Here is an 18,553-nt window from a genome sequence, read left to right as displayed (position 1 = left end):
CTCTTGCCCGATGCATTTCAAGAACTGAATGCGAAATCTGCCTTTCGATAACAGTCTGAAATTACAATTTCCCAAAGGCGCTGTGAATTTGCACTCTAACTATCTGACTCCACTATCATCTCATTGGCAGTGTCCTGCCTTTCTTCTTCAGGGTGTTTCCCATTATGTGTGGTTGGTATTTATCTGAATTTCAACAGGCTTAGACTTCGTGAAACCAGTTCAGGGCATCTCTAACAAGCTTTGGCATGTATTTTAGACTTTCAGGAAGAACAATGTGTCAAACTGCCTGCTAAAAACATCTTCATGTAGGAACCACTGTACACGAAAACACTGAGAGGTATCCACTGTTCATAGACCTCCTACTTATGTTGCTTATTTGTAAGTCAAAAGTGCAATGACTGTCAAAGGGATGAACGAAATACTTCTGTGAATACAGACAACACAGCAGACTCCATTTTAGTGAGTCTGAGCCTCGGAGCTCCCTCACCAAATCTACCCATCCCCCAGCGAGTCTGTCATGGTACAACAACAATTCTACCACAAAAGGTAATTTCCTAACACAAAGTTAACCCTACAAACTAAACCTTACAAGCATAATACTTTATTCGTGTGGCCCACTGAAACCTAGACAGGCTAACACATCACATGACACGACAAAAAGCAAAACCACCCAGATCAAACATCCTCCTCGAGGTTAGCTCAATCAAATTACCAGTGTGATGTAACTGACGTCCACCAAAACTGTTAACTAACCCTAATGATCAATTAATTATTATATTTAAGATCCCAGCATGTCCAGTAAACCAGTGTCTAAATCTGAGGAACTAACGTTACCTCCAGTTTTGTTTCAAAAGTCTAAACTACGACCATTAAAAAAATCTTGCTATTTAAAATTACGTTGGATATTTAGGGGGACCATCAAAAGTCATTGCTACAACACAACAGTTTCTGAATTCTTAGAGGCTGCTTTTCAATTCGGGAATGATTTAAAGCCAAAAAGCAGCCCATAGTTCCCTCTAATCTCAAAGTCTGATAACGTGACTCAGCTCAAACAGCTAACAGTTAACGTTGGAGAGCTACCGTTAAAAAGCCTCACCTTTTAGTGAAGTCTCCACGAGACGCAGGTACTGTTTGGACCGTTTGTTCCCATGACTCATTTTCTGGGCCATGCCATTCCTCTGCAGCACACACTCTTCCAGCTGGACCACATTTTGATGCCGTTTCTCCAGACTTGCTAGCGCCCAGAACTCCTGCAAGGCGAGCTCCACGTTTTCCGGCGCGTCGCAGCGCAGTTTCTTCACGGCAACTTTAGCACCAGACCTCCGGGCCACCGCCTCGTACACCACGCCGTATGTGCCCCTTCCCACCTCCCGCAGCAGGCTGTAGCGGGGCGCCATGATCCTCCGCTCCAGGTTATCCTGCTTGAAGAGACCAGTGTCCTCCCCCATGTCATTGTCCTTTCCCGTGTTTCCCACGCTAAGACACCGCAGCACTTTCGCCTCGTCGGCTCGTGCTCTGGCTTGTTGTCTGCAGGAGGCTCGCGCGCTCCTCGTGCGTCTCCGCCTGTCGTCCTCGCCAACTGTATCCATACGTCCACGTGAATCCATCACGATTCAAATAGTAAAGAGAAAAATGTCCACATGTTGTCAACGACAGCAGTGTCTGTGTGACCCATTGGCGTCCTTTATTTGAATGGAGATAACAGGAAAGAAACAGGCTCATCAAAGTTAAAGAGGGGAGGAGGGTAAACTGGAAACACAAGTAAACGTCGCTGCAATATATAAGAGGGTTTCCGGTCAGGCTTCAAAATAAAACCGATAATGTTAAATGCGTTTCTAGTTGGTTGGTTCATCTGGGCAGAGACGGTAAGATTTTATTGATCTAGTAAGTTGTGTGTCACGCTACACGTTAAGCAGCCTTTCTGTTTCTGCACTGCTCGATCCTGTGACATTTAAGCCCACTGTACGGATCAATAGCCCACACTAAACGTAGCACGGAACCCACGGTCGGTTATGTTCCATAGACTGTATATAAAAAGTTATGTTCATTGACAATTACAATAACGTTATTTAAACAAAATGTTTGCGTCCTCAATGAAAAGACACAGAAAAGGCAGCATTACGTAATACAGCCTATAATGTTTTACATTATGAGCGGGTAGTAGGAAGAAAACAAGAGCAGGTTACTGTGAGCTGCAGATGTCTAGAAGACGCAGACAACATTGGATTTAAATCACAGTAGTATCAGCAATGTAGCTTTAGCCTTAATCTGTATAATTCTTCTTCTTCCGGCTTTCCGGCAGACTAGATGCCTTACGGATATTGCTGCCTCTCACAGTTCAGTCTCAGTATCGTTTTATGGCATCACCATTCTCAGAGGGGTAATCCTGTTGCAGATATAAAGTTCATGACTGCTTCCACAATGTCTCTCAATGTCACTGTCTGTCTTCCAGCTTTTGATAGCGCAGAGTAAAGTTGATCTCTTTGCCTTTTGTACTGTTGACATTCCATAAACACATGTTTAACAGTCTGTTGTTGATTGCAGGTTCTACAGAGTCCATCCTCATGTTTGCCCATCTTTGCCAGATCCCATGCAAGTCCACAGTGTCCCAGTCTCAGTCTTGTCATGATTACAGAATGTCTTCTGGTTTTACCCAAGTAACACTGCTCTGTCTTACCATTGCCCTGTAGATCATTAGTTGAGTATCTCTGCCTGCACCCCATGTGCTACCCGAGAGGGAACGCATTACATTTATCACTTTTTCACACTTATTTACTACATTATTTATCTGCTTTCTCCATGTTAGCTTCTCATCAAAGTGCACACCCAAGAATTTGAACTATTTTACCCTTTCAATTGCTTGTTCATACAAAAATAAACCACCACATTCAGTTTTCTTATTACCAATATTAGTACTTTGACTTATCTACTGAGATCTTACCACTTTTCACCCCAACTAGCCACCTTGTTCAGTGCTACCTGCATTCGCTCAGTTTTGTTTGATATTCCCGCCCCTTTTCCAGATGGCCCCATCATCTGCAAACAGAGACTGTCCAAAATTATTCCCAATTCCTTCAAATATATTATTTATCATAATGTTGAAAAGGACTGGACTTATTGCACTTACCTGAGGTGTTCCATTATCAATACCTGTGCCATCTGAAAATGTATTTGCAATCCTAACTTGAATGCTCCTGTTCTTCAAGAAATCTTGTATCCAGTTAAGCATCTGCCCTCTGACTCCAGACTCATAAAGTTTAATAACAAGCCACTCCTTCCACAGCATGTCATACGCCTTTTCAAATCAAGAGAAAAACCGGCATTAATATTACAAAGTGGCTTCTTAATGATCTCATAGCTAATACCACCCTTCCCTGGAGCTGTTTTCCTCCCTTTTCCAATTGCACTGTGTAGTTAACAGTAGTAACAAAAAAAATTAATTACACACATCAGAATTATCATGATTTACCTCAAGTTTGTCCCGATTTTGCTCTAATATTTCATTTCTTTGTATAATTTCATTTCTTCACCTGTGAACACATAGCTTTGCTTTATCCAAATCACTTGTAGCAAACAAGCCCTCCTCCTCTAAAACTGGCATTTTCCTTTTCTATTGCTTCCTGACATACGGTGTACTGCCCGCCATATATCTCATACTGCTGTCTCTGCCCCTAATTTTCCACAGTATCTTCTCCAGCACTCCTTTTTTGCAGTCTTAATCACTCTGCGTGCTTTGGCCGCAGTCTTTTATACTCTACTGCTTTATCTTCCGTTGGACATTTTCTCAATGCTCTATACCCAGGATTTCTGTCTCTTACTGCTTTATCACAGTCCTTGCTCCAAAATGGTACCCTAATTTCCTTTTGGAGGTCTTCTTTATCGGGATAGATTCATTTGCACTTCTCATAATCATTTCACATAACTGCTGTTCCATTCCTCTACTGTCGCTTCCCCATTTACTTCCTCTAAATTTTTATTGCACCTTTCAGAAATAAATGGCCAATCTGCCTTACTATAATTAAAGAATTTTGGTTGCCCTGTTCTTCACTCAGTAGTCTTCCCAAACCTCATAGTAATGGATAATTATCACTTCCTATTATGCTAATGCTAAGTCTATGTGTGAAACATTCCTGTTCTAATATCAAATCTAGTTGGCCTGCCATCATTTAAAAACAATCTCCACCTGTCCATAAATTCCTCTATAGTGGTCCCATTAGTATCCTTTATTCTACTACCCCAAAGAGGGTTGTGAGAGTTAAAAGTCCCTATTTGTTCCATAACCCTCTCCAACTCACTTAAATTTATTGTAAGCACGGATTATAAACGTTTGCTATGTTAATCCACCTGTGCTGTCCCCAAACCCTTACTAACACATTCTAGATTAGGCTTCATTTCTACTTTCTGGTACTGTACATCTGATCTTATAAATGTTGCACCACCCCCCAGATTTTCCGTTTCTACCATAACTGACACTTTCATATCCAGGAATCACAAAATCTAAACATGTTTAAGCCAGGTTTCCTGAATACATATCACTTGTGGTCTTTAAATTCATCATGAATGCCATGATTATCCCGCATTTTACATATTGTTTGACAAGCTGGGCACAAGCTAACAAATCTACAATGAAGCCACTTGAAATTCTCTATAAACATACTATCAAAGTTTAAGATTCGAAACCTAATAGTTTTCACACCTGTCAAATCTTAGATACCCACAGGCTTTGAGTTGGGAAAACTTGATCAATTATAGTAACCTCTGTCTAGTTTATAAGATATTGCACAGCACTGCCACACCTCCACTGAAGAGATTTGTTATGCAGAGTGCAGGCACTCATGTTACCGGAGGTATCACAAGAGGGGATTGTATCATTTCCACTCGAAGAAGTGCTTTTAGTCAGTCAGCGTTCTTTGTACAGCATCTAACAATGGAATCTCTTGCCAATGCTGATAAGAGAGGCAAATACTTATCTTTCTTTTACTGGTCAGCTTAAGAAGTGGCTAATTGGTAATCGGATATGTGCACATTAGACTACTGACTGCCTACTGAGATTTGTTGCTTGTTTGCAGATTGTCTTTTGTCAGTCTTTTTCATTTCTCGTTATGAATGGTCTATGGTTTGTTATTTATTGTTATGTGTTTTACCTGTCTTACTACATTCTGTATATATTGTTATTACTTGTGGACTGTAATAAGTAATTTTTGTAATTTTAAATCTTATTTTAGGTTGCCCTCATAATAACTGGCCAGGGACAACAGATGAAAATTAGCCTGTTGAGCTAACTCGCTCATTTACGTTATTTTACTGTTAATTAATGAGCACTGTCCCTGTCAAATAAACAAAAATGAAATGAAATGAAATCTACAAATCACTTCAATTCCTGCCCATTAGGCACTAACTCTGTGCATTCCATTGTAAAATGTATAACATGTTTTTTTCCCCTCCCTCTTTCATGTACTTCCAGATACTCATATACTTGTGCAGCTCTTGAGGACTTAGATACACCTCTTCCAGGAATCTCTCTGCAGCATCCACCACCACTTTGATAACGTCAGATCTTGACTGGTCTCTAACTGCCCACGGAAGGTGCACCAGCTGCCATTTGCCTGGAAAGTTCCCCCGTTCATCTCACTTTCTTCAGGGCCTCTGCATATGACATAGTATCCCTCAGCGCATTAAAAAGTGTAGTTATATAAACATGGTCCAGGATATTACTGTGAACCGTACCTGTCAACATTGAGTTTTGAATATAAGGGAATCCTTGTGCAAGAAGCACAGTCTACATTTGTCTTAATATATAATGTTAAGTACTAACTTGTCAAGAATTATAGCCATTAATGCAGAAGAATAACTGTAGGTTGCAGTCTTAACTCGCATAATGTAAATACATTTTTTTGAGTGAAATACTCTGTAGATGTAATACATCATCCACCTGAAACCCCTGAGCTGCACTTCTTCTTCTGGTCACTGTTACAGCTCTTGTTCTACATACTGTCCCGCTTTACCGGAGGGGAGCAACATTTCAAATATGATCAGTGTGCAAGTCACCTGGTAGCCTAAACTAAAAACCTCATTGGTTTTTTGTCATGTGACAATGTAAATTTTATTTAGGCCTAAATAGCGCCAATTCAGAACAAAGTTATCTCATCGCACTGTTCATTTAGAGCAGGTCTAGACCTGACTCTTTGTAATTTTTACAATACAGTGATATTTTTTATAGTAACAGTTCCCATCATGAGCAAGCACATGGCGACACAGGCAAGGAAAGAGGAAGGCAAGATGAGAGGAGGTGGACTGTCACCCCAGATACAAATTCTTAAAATGCAGTGGAATGATTGGGTACGTGTCTGTCTATATGTATTAGGGCTGACCCCCAATAGTCGAAGATTCAATGCTTTGATGGGCGGAGCCTGATTCGACTGTCAATCTCACAGTCGAAGCTTCGCAGTGAAACAGGCATCACGCCATTTTGGCGATATGGGGGTGCTCAACGTCTGATTTACGAGAACTACCAGTTTTCTCCCAATAAGTTAATATACAGCCTATTACAATATACATTTCAAAATTTAATGCTGTAAATAAACATGAAAAGAATAAAACTTTCAATAAATGTTTTTAAAGTGCGTGAATAAATCCCAAATTGTAACCCTAACCCTGGGGCGTCTGTGCGCATGTGTACGTGAGCGTGTGTGTCATGGAAGAGGAACACTTGCTGAATAGACGGAGCCCCGGCTTCACTGGTGTTGTGCCGAGTTGTCCGCACCTCGCGGGACTTTCGGATAATTTATCACCGTTGATGAACCACAAAAAATATTTTATCGTTTTTAAATAGCCGGCTACTTGAAATAGACCCGCGAAGAACGTGCATGCAGTTGTCAGCAGCACGCAAAACTCACACAAGACTGGTGAATGGTAGGCGAGAGAGATAGAGAGAGAAAAGGGTCTTCAAAAAGTCTCAGTTTAGCTGAAAATTTACAGTGTAAGTTGAATGAAGAGACTGCCGCTCTGTAACTTGTCAAGATTAAAGCAGAGCTACCGTGTCTAACCCCCCCTGCTGTATAATGACTTATAAACATTGTACCTTGAAAACTCCCTTTCAAAAGGCCTTGAGCAGAACCATGACTACCGGTTGGGGTTGAGAGAGACACAATATCCACACAGAAAATACAAACCGTAAAAGTATTACAGAAAATGATTAATGGATAGATAAATTATAATAAGCATATAAAGAGCAGCAACAAAAACACTTTGAACTCTCTGGGTAGATTATGTGGATGTGTCACCGTCTGGCTCAAGGGAAGGACAGAGAGGCAAAACATGACTTTTAACTGGTAGCATGTTTGTTATGCTCTCGCTCAACCCAGTAAAATTTGCTGTTAAGTTTTGCTAGCTACCATGCGCTAGACAAGCAGCCAGCGATGGCTTCTCTCTCTCCCTCACTCTCCTGCTCTTGCTCAGTGTGTTAGTGTTACGACCCCCTGTTGGTCTAGGGGTGTTGTGGCCATAAACATATAGGCACAACTGGTAGATCTTAACAAGGTAACGTTTATTGGTAACAGAAGAGATGTAGACAGGTAACAAAAAAACAAAAGGAGGGTGGACGAGGGTGCTGCGAAAATACAAAACCAAGTTAAAATAAAAAGGTCCTCAAAAGGAGGCCTGTACCTATCTATCGTTTTAAGCAGGGTTGAGTCTTACTACAAAAGAACACAAAGAGCACAGCACCCACTCCACCTGGTGAAAACTAACACAATAGTAAACAAAACAACAAGTGAATTTCTCCACTGAACTCAAATGTGGAGCTAACATACAAAGGTATGCAAATGTTTACCTAAACACAATGTACAGCTAATAGGCAAGGAAGGTGGATAGTTCCACTAAACACAAAGTACAACAGACAGGCTATGCAGTCAATACCAGCGGCACACAAGTCAACAGGCGGTGACAAGCTGCCAGGAGCAACAGGTGGACTCTCCTTATGAGCCGGAGGTAATTAACGTGGTGACGAGCCATTGGTTGAGTGGAAAACAGAGGGAACCAATGGGCGGTACAGATGTCAGCACCCCAGAAACCAGGAAGTAGGCGGGTCTTCATTCCCAGGGACACAGCCTACTTGGTAGAGGTGAGACAGGGAAAAGGGGAAACACAAGGGTGACAGCGACAGCCGTGACAGTTAGATGTTTAGCTTTTCTCCTGCCTACTTTAGTGATTATGGTACATGTAATAAATGTTGTTTATTTCTTACGTTAGAGTTGAGGCTTAGTAAATTGTAAACGTGCCTCTACACCATGGAAACTCAATCGTTACTTGACGTTGTTAGACGGCCCCCAGTTACTAAAATGAATGTTGTGTGTGTGTACAGGGTAGATTTATTTGTGACAATACAACAGGTTGTGAAGTGAAATTGAGTTTGTAACTCCCTTCTGCTATGTAGCAGACAATACACAGCAATATAAAAGCAATTATAATAATGGTAAATAAACTATTTCAGTGGAGTGGTGCTGAATTTGAGTTTAAAAGTCATATGGTACATAAGACAATGTTGGACCGGTAGTTTTCTCTGGGCCCCTGCCAAATCTGACCAGTGATGACATGTTTAGTACTATGGTTTAGCTGCATGTCATCAGTCTCACTGGTTATTGAAGTGGTGTCCAGTAAATGATGTCGGCTTTGCAGATAATTGGGAGACTGTGGATGACCTCTGATTAGGAGAGATGGCATTCATCCCACTTTGGTCAGAAATTTTAATGACATAGTTTCAAGGTTGCTTGCCTACAAGTACTGAATTCATTATTAAAACACACCCTTATCCTGCTATAACATGTCTAAATGGAAAATGTCTGATGTGTGTTAATTATTTTTTTGACGCAATTATTTTGTGTACGCACACCATTGGTGGAAGTCTGCTTTAAGCAAAACAGGTGTGTATCTAAGGAAATAAGCAAATCTGTTTCAATTCCAGAACCATTGTGTATTTATTTCTTTTTGTGTATTTTTTTCAATACTTTTTTTTAATTAATATTTTCCAAAAACAATCATTTTCAATGCATTTGTATTTTGTGTATAGAACAAAAGAAAAAAGGTCCAAGTATGTGCATGGCAACATATATACACATACATACATCTACACACACAAGCCTAAACACACGCATATATTCACTGCACTTAATGACACAATATTATTGTATAAAACGAACATAACATGGTCTTCATCACTTTTTGATTGAAAATTGCTATCCCAGATATTCAATTTAATAGGGTCAAGAAAAAAATAAACCATGAATAAATCAACTGTTATATTTTTGTATGTGTGCATACATTTACTAAAATCACTGAATGTAGAGAGAACATTTAAAAATATCACAAATAATAACATAAGAGATCAAACAAAAATTCCAGACTAGGCTCACCAACTGGCGAGGCAGTTTATGGGTTAAGGTGAGCTGTCTGGCAATGAAAACAATGCTGACCTGACATCAGTTAACAGGGACAAAGCGTCACTCGAGTTGATTTCATACAGTGATAATTCTCTGTATTTCAATAAAAATAAAAATGATAATGAAACAATCCAAACAGCAAGAGCTAACCTGTGTTTTCTGTTAGCTGTCCACAGTTAAGATTAGCACTGTGTTAGGAGTTAGAGTTAGTTAGCCTGCAACATTTCTCAAATACAATATTTTAAATGATATACAAAATACAACTTAACATTTAACAAAAATGAAAAAAAAACGGACTATTCAGTATTTGAACCTGAAGATTTAGAATTTAAATGAGCACATCTAATCATAAAATTCTAGATACAGTTGAAATAGAAGTTATAATTACTTAGTCATATTTACAGATACATACATATTAAAAGGTATAAAAAGTAAGTCAGAACACAACTTTGTCAAAAACAGAATATCAAAACCCAAAATCTGGACCAAACTTTAAAAAAAGAATGCATAAAAAGTTACTCCATAGGCATGTAAAAAACTACAAATATATATGTATTTCATGAAGTCGGGCTGTAAGTGTAGGAACTCTGATCTTCAGCTTGTAGCAATCAAGTCTCTTAAAAAGGATAGAAGAGATCAGCTATGTGGCACTGCACACTGAAATCTTATCTGCATCTGTCACTGCATTGTGGAGCTTGTAGTGGTCCAGGAGTTTTTTCCAAGTTCTGCTGCAGCTGAGCAACTCTTGGTTCCCTTTGAAAGGACAGTGACATTTGAGTTAAAGTTGTGTAGAAGATTTGGGCCTTAAGCGAAGGTAGAAATAAGGCATGAGCTGCAGTGTCTTACCAATGATGCACAGTCCCTCCTTGGCCCTGGTGATCCCCACATTTATCTGGTTGGGATCACCGACAAAGCCCAGATGTTTGGACAGCCAAGCTCTTTCTGGTTCAGGCTCAATCTCTTCACTTGGCAGAGAGCACACTGTAGATATAATGACGTAACGCCATTCACTTCCTAGGAGACAAAATGTTGCGTGTCACATGATGAGCCATCGCTAAACAACAAAGTTTTTCTTACATTTCTAGAAAAAAAAATGTCTATTTTATCAAAAATTATGATGATTTTACATTTAAAATGTGATATATGGTCGTTATATATGACACACTGTTGATTTAAACTACATAGCAGGACAGGAAATAGTTCCTGCTAGGTGCACAGCACCACTGGGACAAGCTACAACATTAAAATACTGGTTACATGTTAATACATTTAATACTTTGAGAAGAGCAATTCTTCAGAATTAGTAGTTTGTTTCCATTGTGGTGTAGCTACTTTAATTTCAGTAAATGATTTGTCATTAGGTAGCAGAGAGGTGCATAGTCACCTTGGCTTTTAGTGATTGTGGTAACAGTGATTTGATTCATTTTCTTCTTCTTCAGCTCCTCTCTGATTTCTGATACTTGGGCATTATAGGGCGACAGAATCACAATACTTTGCTGTTCAATTTTGGCAGTCTTCACAAGCTCTACAGCAATGTCAATCTGCAAAAGAACCCAACCAAAACCAGTGATTAAGAGCAATAATAAATTATGTCACTGAGTCATATCTATAGCAACCTTTACCCTTATATTTTAATATCACTGTTTAAAATCAACAAGGAAATGCAATGGTGCCCAATACAGTAGCCTACCACTTTTTGTCTCTCTTCATGGTTTGCTTTAGAGTTCTCGTTGCCCTTGGCTGTGCTGACAACCAGACTGATGGTTTTTCCTTTGATGTCCCCAAAAACGATTGGCATTGTCTTGTTATCAACACGCAGGACACTGCTCGGCTGCTCCTCCCCAGTTTTCAGCTTTCCCTCATAGAATTCGTTTGATGGGAACTTGCATATTTTCTCATGCTATGAAGGTACATAAGTGATAGTTGTTGATTACAATTTAAAATACTTAACACAGACATGTGCTGATACAATATCGCAACAGTAAGTACATTAAGCTGACGGTATGACTTTCAATACTGTCAAAAATAACTTTCCAATGTATACACTGCTCTTTCTATTAAACGGTTTAAAACCGTCATATACTGTACATACCCCCTGTGAAAAGGCAGGAAGGTATAAAGGTGTGAAGAAATAAATACCGCCCAAGCCTAAAGTACACATTTACATAAATATACAATATAATATGTATATATAAAGCACGCTATAAATGTGTATATAGTGTATATGTAATGTTCTCACCATTCTGTACTGGGTGTCAAGCATCACAGCCCTGTTCTCATGAATTGTATAGTAGCGTTCAAACAGAGACTTGGCCATCCCCAGCCTCTTCACACTCTCATTCTTCACAATGGGTCGTAACTGTTTGTGGTCACCGATCAAAACAATCTGAAAGTGATATTGTAAGCCGTTAGAATATTTGATGAATTAGAGTGACTAAAATGAAGTGAGCCTTACTAAGCAATGATGCAAAGAAACAGCAAGACGTAAAAAGACTGAGGCGAGCTTTTTAACTATCAACCAACAGGAAGAATCTCTGTCCAAAATGAAAAGACTTGATCCAATCGTAGACATGAATGTGCCCATTATATTCTGATATTTGGAAAATCTGATTGGGCATGTATGTAATAATTCACTATGGCCAATATTTGCAACAAATTACATGGGAATTTAGCCTGTAGTTTTTGAGGTTTATTGTAATGGACCAAACTGAGGGGAAGATGTTGACCTGACTGTGGGACTAGAGAAATTATTGTGGGTTGGGGGAATGTTACAATTATTATTAGAAATGATGTGAGGATCATTATTTTTTTACAACTTTGCTTGTTCATGATGTCATTGTCACAACTGCCATACTTAGATCCCAGTGTTAAAATAAATAATTACCTGTTTGATTGGAATTAGGCTAATGCAAAAGATATTCTGACATTAAAACGGCACTCTTGGAATGTAATTTAGCATACAAACACATTAAGGACAGTTAAAGTTAAATGAAAAGCACACCTTCTCTGGTTTGTTACAGACTAACGGAATCAAGGCCTGGGGTTCAGTTGCCATTGCACATTCATCGATGAGGATCTGACGCGCGCTGACTGTTTTAGTCAAACTCGGGGTGGAAGACTGTGTACATGTGCACAGTATGATGTCATGCCGTTCAAGCTCATGTGTCCGAGCATCTCTGAGGAGGTTCTTGTATCTAGGAGGAAAAAAAATTCTGTTAGGACTGCAAATAAAGTTCTTCATATTCAAAATGATTTATTAAAATATCTTATTGTTTTTCTCACTCTTTTTTCCACAGAGGATTTTAGTATGCAAACATATTACAGACACTAAAATGACTTTAACAAACACAACATATCAGGGTTGGATATTGTCGCATCACATTGAGTCAAAGTGACTGTACAAGCCTACTTTAATGTGTTTTTATCACTATTCTATGACAGAATAAGTACCAAAGGTATGATATGGTCCTATGGGTGAGCTTATTACAGTGTGTTCACTCACTATTTCCATATATAGAGTGTCCAACCTAGTCTCATTTGGGAGTGTCTCACAGTCCCAAGGAAGGTCCCATGGAAAAACTCTGGGAAACAGTTGTATGGTTTACAGAGATGGGGCCCAAAGTACACGTGCCAAACCAATCAGTTAGTTTTCATCCTTGAATTCTTTTCTCTTATAAAGTTGAAAAATACTGTTTCAAAACACTTCCATTTTGCCTTTTTTTAATTGACAGTGTCAGCTGAAAGACAGGAAAGGCAAAGAAGATAGAGGGGATGACATGCAGCAGTGCCCAGGCCGGACTTGAACTACGGCCGTGTTTCAAAACACTTCCAATAAAGCATAAATCCCTCCGCTCTCATGTAGTCTTTCCCCCAATGGCCACAGGGGGCAACAAAGAGCCCATTCCAGTGTTGCAAAGATGTCCCTGAAAACCACCAATCCGGTGTTTCCCCTATATTCATTCACTGTGCAAGCATGGTAACACTCAATGGTGGGCTGGCTCCCTCTACTTATTCTTCAAAGGAAATCTATGTGGAAGGTAGGCCTACTGTTATAAGAGTAGCGTAGCTCTTTTAAAGGAACAGGGCAGTGTGTAATCTGTGTGCGAGTGTGTGTGGTTGACCAAATGTGAGACAGTTAGCGTCAAAAAGTGATGGTGAAAGCGAACGTAGGAGAGGAAAAGATGTCAGTCTGGCAGTAAATGTACAGTGTAGGCTACAGTGTGTCAGTTAATAAATGCACTCGCTAAAATCTCCCCTGAGATTCAGACTGTGGTCTAAAAGCTGAGCCTGATGTTTTTGGCTGTTAGGCAGCTAAATTTATAGGAGCTAATGTAATTAGTTGCCACCATCCCTTAAAATACGGAATCGTCTCGTATTTGAGAACTAAATAGCGCATCCCGTTTTGAATTAATTGGGGACGTGGTTTGTCCAGTATTTCCGAGTTGTCCTCACTACAGCATAACCTGCAAATCATTCCACCCGCATTTTGTGAAGACTTGTCCTTTTCTACGCCTGATTGGGATTGCCCAACTTGTTGGATGGGCCTTCCATTGTTGGTTTGATTAATAGGCTACAATTTTGGTATGCTTTATTTTTTAAGGTTGGGGTATACAGTCAGACACATAAGCATTCATTTAATAAAAGTTAAGAGAGAGATATAGGCTATAATTTAACACACATTTAATTATCAAAATATAGTGCCTAGGTGAAGAATATAAACAAGAAGAATATAGACATATTGGTATGTGTTATGCCAAACCAATCTATAGAACTGCATCCTTCAATACTATAGAATTAACAATGGGCTTTATAAAAGCTTAAAAAATAAATACATAAATATATTTACTGACCAATCATAAAAATGGTGATAAATTAATTTTGAAATGTTTGTAGAAAGGTTATTTATGTGTGGTTTCATTGTTTGGATGGTATTACTGCAAACAATGACAAATATCTTAGCCAAAAACACCACCCTATTACAATTACTCAAGTTCATTAGCAATTTCTCATTCTGTCCATCAACAGCCACATCATAAGCATCGCAGCATCCACTGGCTAAGTGGAAAGGATATTTTCCAGATTGAGCAACAAAGTGACAGCAAGAACAGGTGCTCCGTGGAGCTCATTAGTAGTGAGGTTTTGATCACTCTCAACTTTGAATAGTTCTATTCATAGTTTTACTGTAGCTGTTTGAAAGACAAACAGCTACTCAGTGCTGCACAAGTAGTGTACTTCTGACAAGAAAACATTTTAAAAGGAAGTAGGCTCCAATACTGCCACAAGGCCTACTACTGGTCCACTTTGGTTTAGGTAAACAGTGGTAGGGGAAACACTGCAGGACTAGCCTAACTATGAAACTATGCCATGAAAGTAAAATCATTGCGGAGGAGAGCATCAAAACTAACTAAATGACTTTCCCCAGATCCAATGGTTGTAGCTTCTCCCCAGTGGACTTCAACAGAACGTTTAGTCTTTAAGCTTTTTGGTTTTTGTTTAATTATTATCTGCTCTAGCTTTTCCAACTTTTTGTACACATACTGAATAATAATAATGGTTCAAAATGTGGTGAAATTGCATTTCTAATCTGTTTAAATAGGTATTACTGACAAACAGTTTTCCTGCAGTTTTAAACTGTGTTAAACCAGTAGTGCATCTGAACTTACTTTTTCACCTCTTCAGCAGTCAGCTCTTCTTTTTCTCAATGCGTTGGTCAAAATATTTTATTTGACCTGCATTGGGGTTTTGGTCCTGTCGCATGCGGTGATGTAGAGTGATGCTCCTAAAACCATGTAAAATATATCAGTGCAATTAGTTCAAATTCTAAACTGAGTGTCATCAACTAATGTGATTACAGTACCTGAGCTCTGGTTTGGCACGTTCTTGGCGGAGTGTCCTCTGGGAAAACTGAAGGGTGCAGTTTGGATAAGGGTAATCAAGCATCTCCACTTGTTGGCTGTAGACCCGGAGGGTCTTAGCTTGTCACCAAACCTCAAAAGGTACTCTGTGTCACAACAGTAAAAGGGAACATGGTTTAAAGATACATAAAGAAATGCAGTTGAAAATTTAGCAGAGACACAAAGTAACTTACCAGCAACGACATCAACAGACTTGTTGGATGGGCCGCAGTAGAGAATAACTTGTTTCTTGTTTTTATCCTTGGGGTCATCAAATTTCCTTTTGTTCTTTGAGTTCAGCTCAAAGAAACAGTACACTATGTACACACCTACTACTGTCTTTCCAGTTCCTAAGAGACAAATGAGAATTATGTCTTTAGCCTTAGCAGAAAATATAAGGCATCAGGGTAAATACAAGTTCTTGTTCTTACCAGGTGGCCCCTGTATAAGTGTGAAGGTATTATTTAGAGCTTTCGTGACAGCACGATGCTGACTCTGGTTAAACGGGGGCAGTACATTTGGTAGGTCTTTCCTCATGTTGTACCACACTGCGTTTACTGCAAAGAAAAAATAACAACTTCAGGTGTTACTCACAGATACAAAGAGTTAAAATCTATGTAGCTATTTACTGCTGACTAATGGACATACCCTCTTTTGGAATGTGTTTTCCAAGTGCTATAGTCTTGACAAGCTCACATGCAGAAGCAACGCTGACCACAGCATTTTCTTTCCGGCTATAGAAAAAAAATTATAAAACGGTATGTCAAAGAAATATGTGATCAAAAGTCAAACTAAAACCAATGTTACATTGGAAAGGTAAAGGGAACTACACTTACATGTCAGGCAGGAGCTTTGGGATTATTTCAACTGTGAAACGAGTGCTTTTCTGAAAGACACAATCAGGAATGGTGTCCATGGGCAGGTGATTGACATAGAACTCCACTTTACTGCCTTCATTTTTACGTTCTTCTACTTTGCTAGTGACACCATGGGCCACCCATGTAAACTCTCTTGGGTCCACCGATGCGGAATGTTCCAGGGAAGTCAACTTCAAACCTCTTTTCCGTATACACAGCAGGCACTTTGAAAGGTTACATTCAATGGCCCAATCATTGATCCATGCCAGAGGTAAAAAGAAGCTTCCTTTTAGTGTGCCTTCGTGCTCTTGATTGAAGTTTACCAACAGATTCTCAATGACGATGCTGTCACTCTCATCCACAGCAGTAGCAGCAGATTCCATCTCACACATCGGTTTCCAGATCCGTACATACTCCTCTATGTCACTATAATGAATCCTTGATGGATGATCTGCTGATCTTGAGAAGCATGTGATAGGGCTGTGGACATGGTCCACACAAATCTCAAACTTTGGTTTAATGCACACCAACTGAACAGCAGGCATGGGATAACCCCTTTTTACCTCTGATGTCATTTGGATCTGAAGGGTGTCACCTGTCTGCAACTGGAGGTTGATGTCAACCTCATGCTCCCTTTGCTGCATGGAGGTACATGTGTGGGAATGAGGCATTTCAGCTGATTGTGACCGAATTTTTTGTTTTTCCAGTTCCTTATTAGCCTGCTTTATGAGAATCATTGCATGATTAAAGTTTTCTTTGTCAATTGCTTCAACAGTGGCTTTCCATACTGTCAGTGGAAGCTCAACGCAGGGACCACAGTCTGGCTTTTCCAACTCTTGGTGGATTTGCATGGTGTCAGCTGTGTAGATCCGTCTTTTCCATTTTAGAGTGCATTGATTTGTGTCATCATTAAATGGTTGGTCACACAATTGTAAATCTTTGTACATAATTGATAGACTCTCTGCAAATATGTTCTTGTTAAAAGGAAATGACACTGCAAAACTGTCTCTGTTGAGATCCACACGAACAAAGGCCAGCTTTGAAGCACTTTGTTTTTTCATGCTCACTGCATATTTGATTTGCTCACTCTTTTGTTCATACTCCTTGGCATGCTTGAGGTTGTGCTCAAATTCACTGCACAAAGTCGAAATCTCTGTTCGAGTGTATTGGACATCCCTTTTACATATGACAGAGTGCAAAAGTCTCTGCAAGATGATGTCCATGTACCTGCGGATTGGTGATGATGCTTGTGTGTAAGAACGTACGCTCAGAGAATAATGCCCAACCTCTGCTTTGGGAGAGGAGTAGGAGCGGATGACATAAGCTTTACTAGAGCACCTTCTGAACTGTTCAGTGACTGGCTGGAGCAGAGGGTGGATGTCATCTGCAGCAATCAGGTCCACCATTTTGTCTATATCATCTGTTCTGGCAGCGGCCTGGATATCATTCCACACTTCTGTGAGTATGTGGAAGTTTTCGCATTTTGGGGCTTGTTCTTCATGGGCAACTCTGTGCCGCGCATGAAAAGAAAGTGGTATTAATTCCCCGCATTTCTCCTTGAATTCCTCAATCTTTTCAGGGTCTGGTTCTGCCTGACAGCGAAGGGGTGTGTAATACCTGCTCTTTTCTGAATCGATCAAAGCCTCGATGCATGTGATTGAATAACACACTCAGCTCCTCAATCATCAGGTTGGCTTTGCGCTTCCCGGGCAATCTCTGATCATCAGGTTGAGAATAAGCCCAATCCACAAGTCTAATCTTCCTTTGAGCTTTTGCAAAACAATAAGCCACTGTGACACAGTCTTCATCTGTGTCAAATTTAGGGCTATGTCCATATCTTTTGGAGATCATGTTCTCTGCCTGTTCATAAGACAACTGTTTATCAGAATTGATCAGTGACAGCTGAATTTGGGCCTTCCAATGATCTCATTTGTTTTCTTGTTTACTTTGAACATTAATGAAACTGCCCTGCGATCTTGACCTGGCAGAAGACTGAAGAGTCCAGTGCTCAGTTCTTGGGGGAACATGTGAATGGGGTTTCCCCCACTGCAGTAATGTGGAACCACGTTGTTTGCATCCTCATCTAATTCACCACCTGGACTCACAAAGCTTGCCACATCTGTAATATGGATTCCCAACTCATATGGTCTCCGACACCCTGATGCTGATGGCATCATCCAAGTCTTTTGCCCTACTGGATCAACAGTGAAAGGAATATATCACGTATGTCCTGTCTGTGTGTCTTCATGCCCGGAGAAAACCATCGTCAGATGTACATGTATTGGGTGCAACTTTAATTCTTCATTCAGGACTCTTAGTCCTTCAACCAAAGATGTTCGATTGGAAGTATTTCTATGACATATCC

At 39.8% G+C, this 18,553-nt stretch overlaps 1 protein-coding gene and 1 pseudogene across 1 annotated transcript; both read right to left on the bottom strand.

Annotated features, from left to right (window-relative positions):
- Positions 1 to 804: 804 nt before the first annotated feature.
- LOC119919317 (serine/threonine-protein kinase 35-like) lies at positions 805 to 2,033 on the bottom strand. Its single transcript, XM_038739730.1, has one exon. The coding sequence runs from the start codon at positions 1,605 to 1,607 to the stop codon at positions 1,083 to 1,085; it is 525 nt and encodes a 174-aa protein (XP_038595658.1). The 5' UTR covers positions 1,608 to 2,033; the 3' UTR covers positions 805 to 1,082.
- A 7,127-nt stretch (positions 2,034 to 9,160) lies between these two features.
- Positions 9,161 to 18,379, bottom strand: LOC119919316 (annotated as a pseudogene).
- Positions 18,380 to 18,553: the final 174 nt, after the last annotated feature.

Source organism: Micropterus salmoides, unplaced genomic scaffold (assembly GCF_014851395.1).
Source record: "Micropterus salmoides isolate LMB-PRFRI ecotype aquatic unplaced genomic scaffold, ASM1485139v1 Ms_hic_scaffold_2663, whole genome shotgun sequence".
Lineage (NCBI taxonomy): Eukaryota > Metazoa > Chordata > Actinopteri > Centrarchiformes > Centrarchidae > Micropterus > Micropterus salmoides.
Note: the sequence above shows the minus strand (reverse complement) of the source record. Positions and strands in the feature narration are given on the sequence as shown.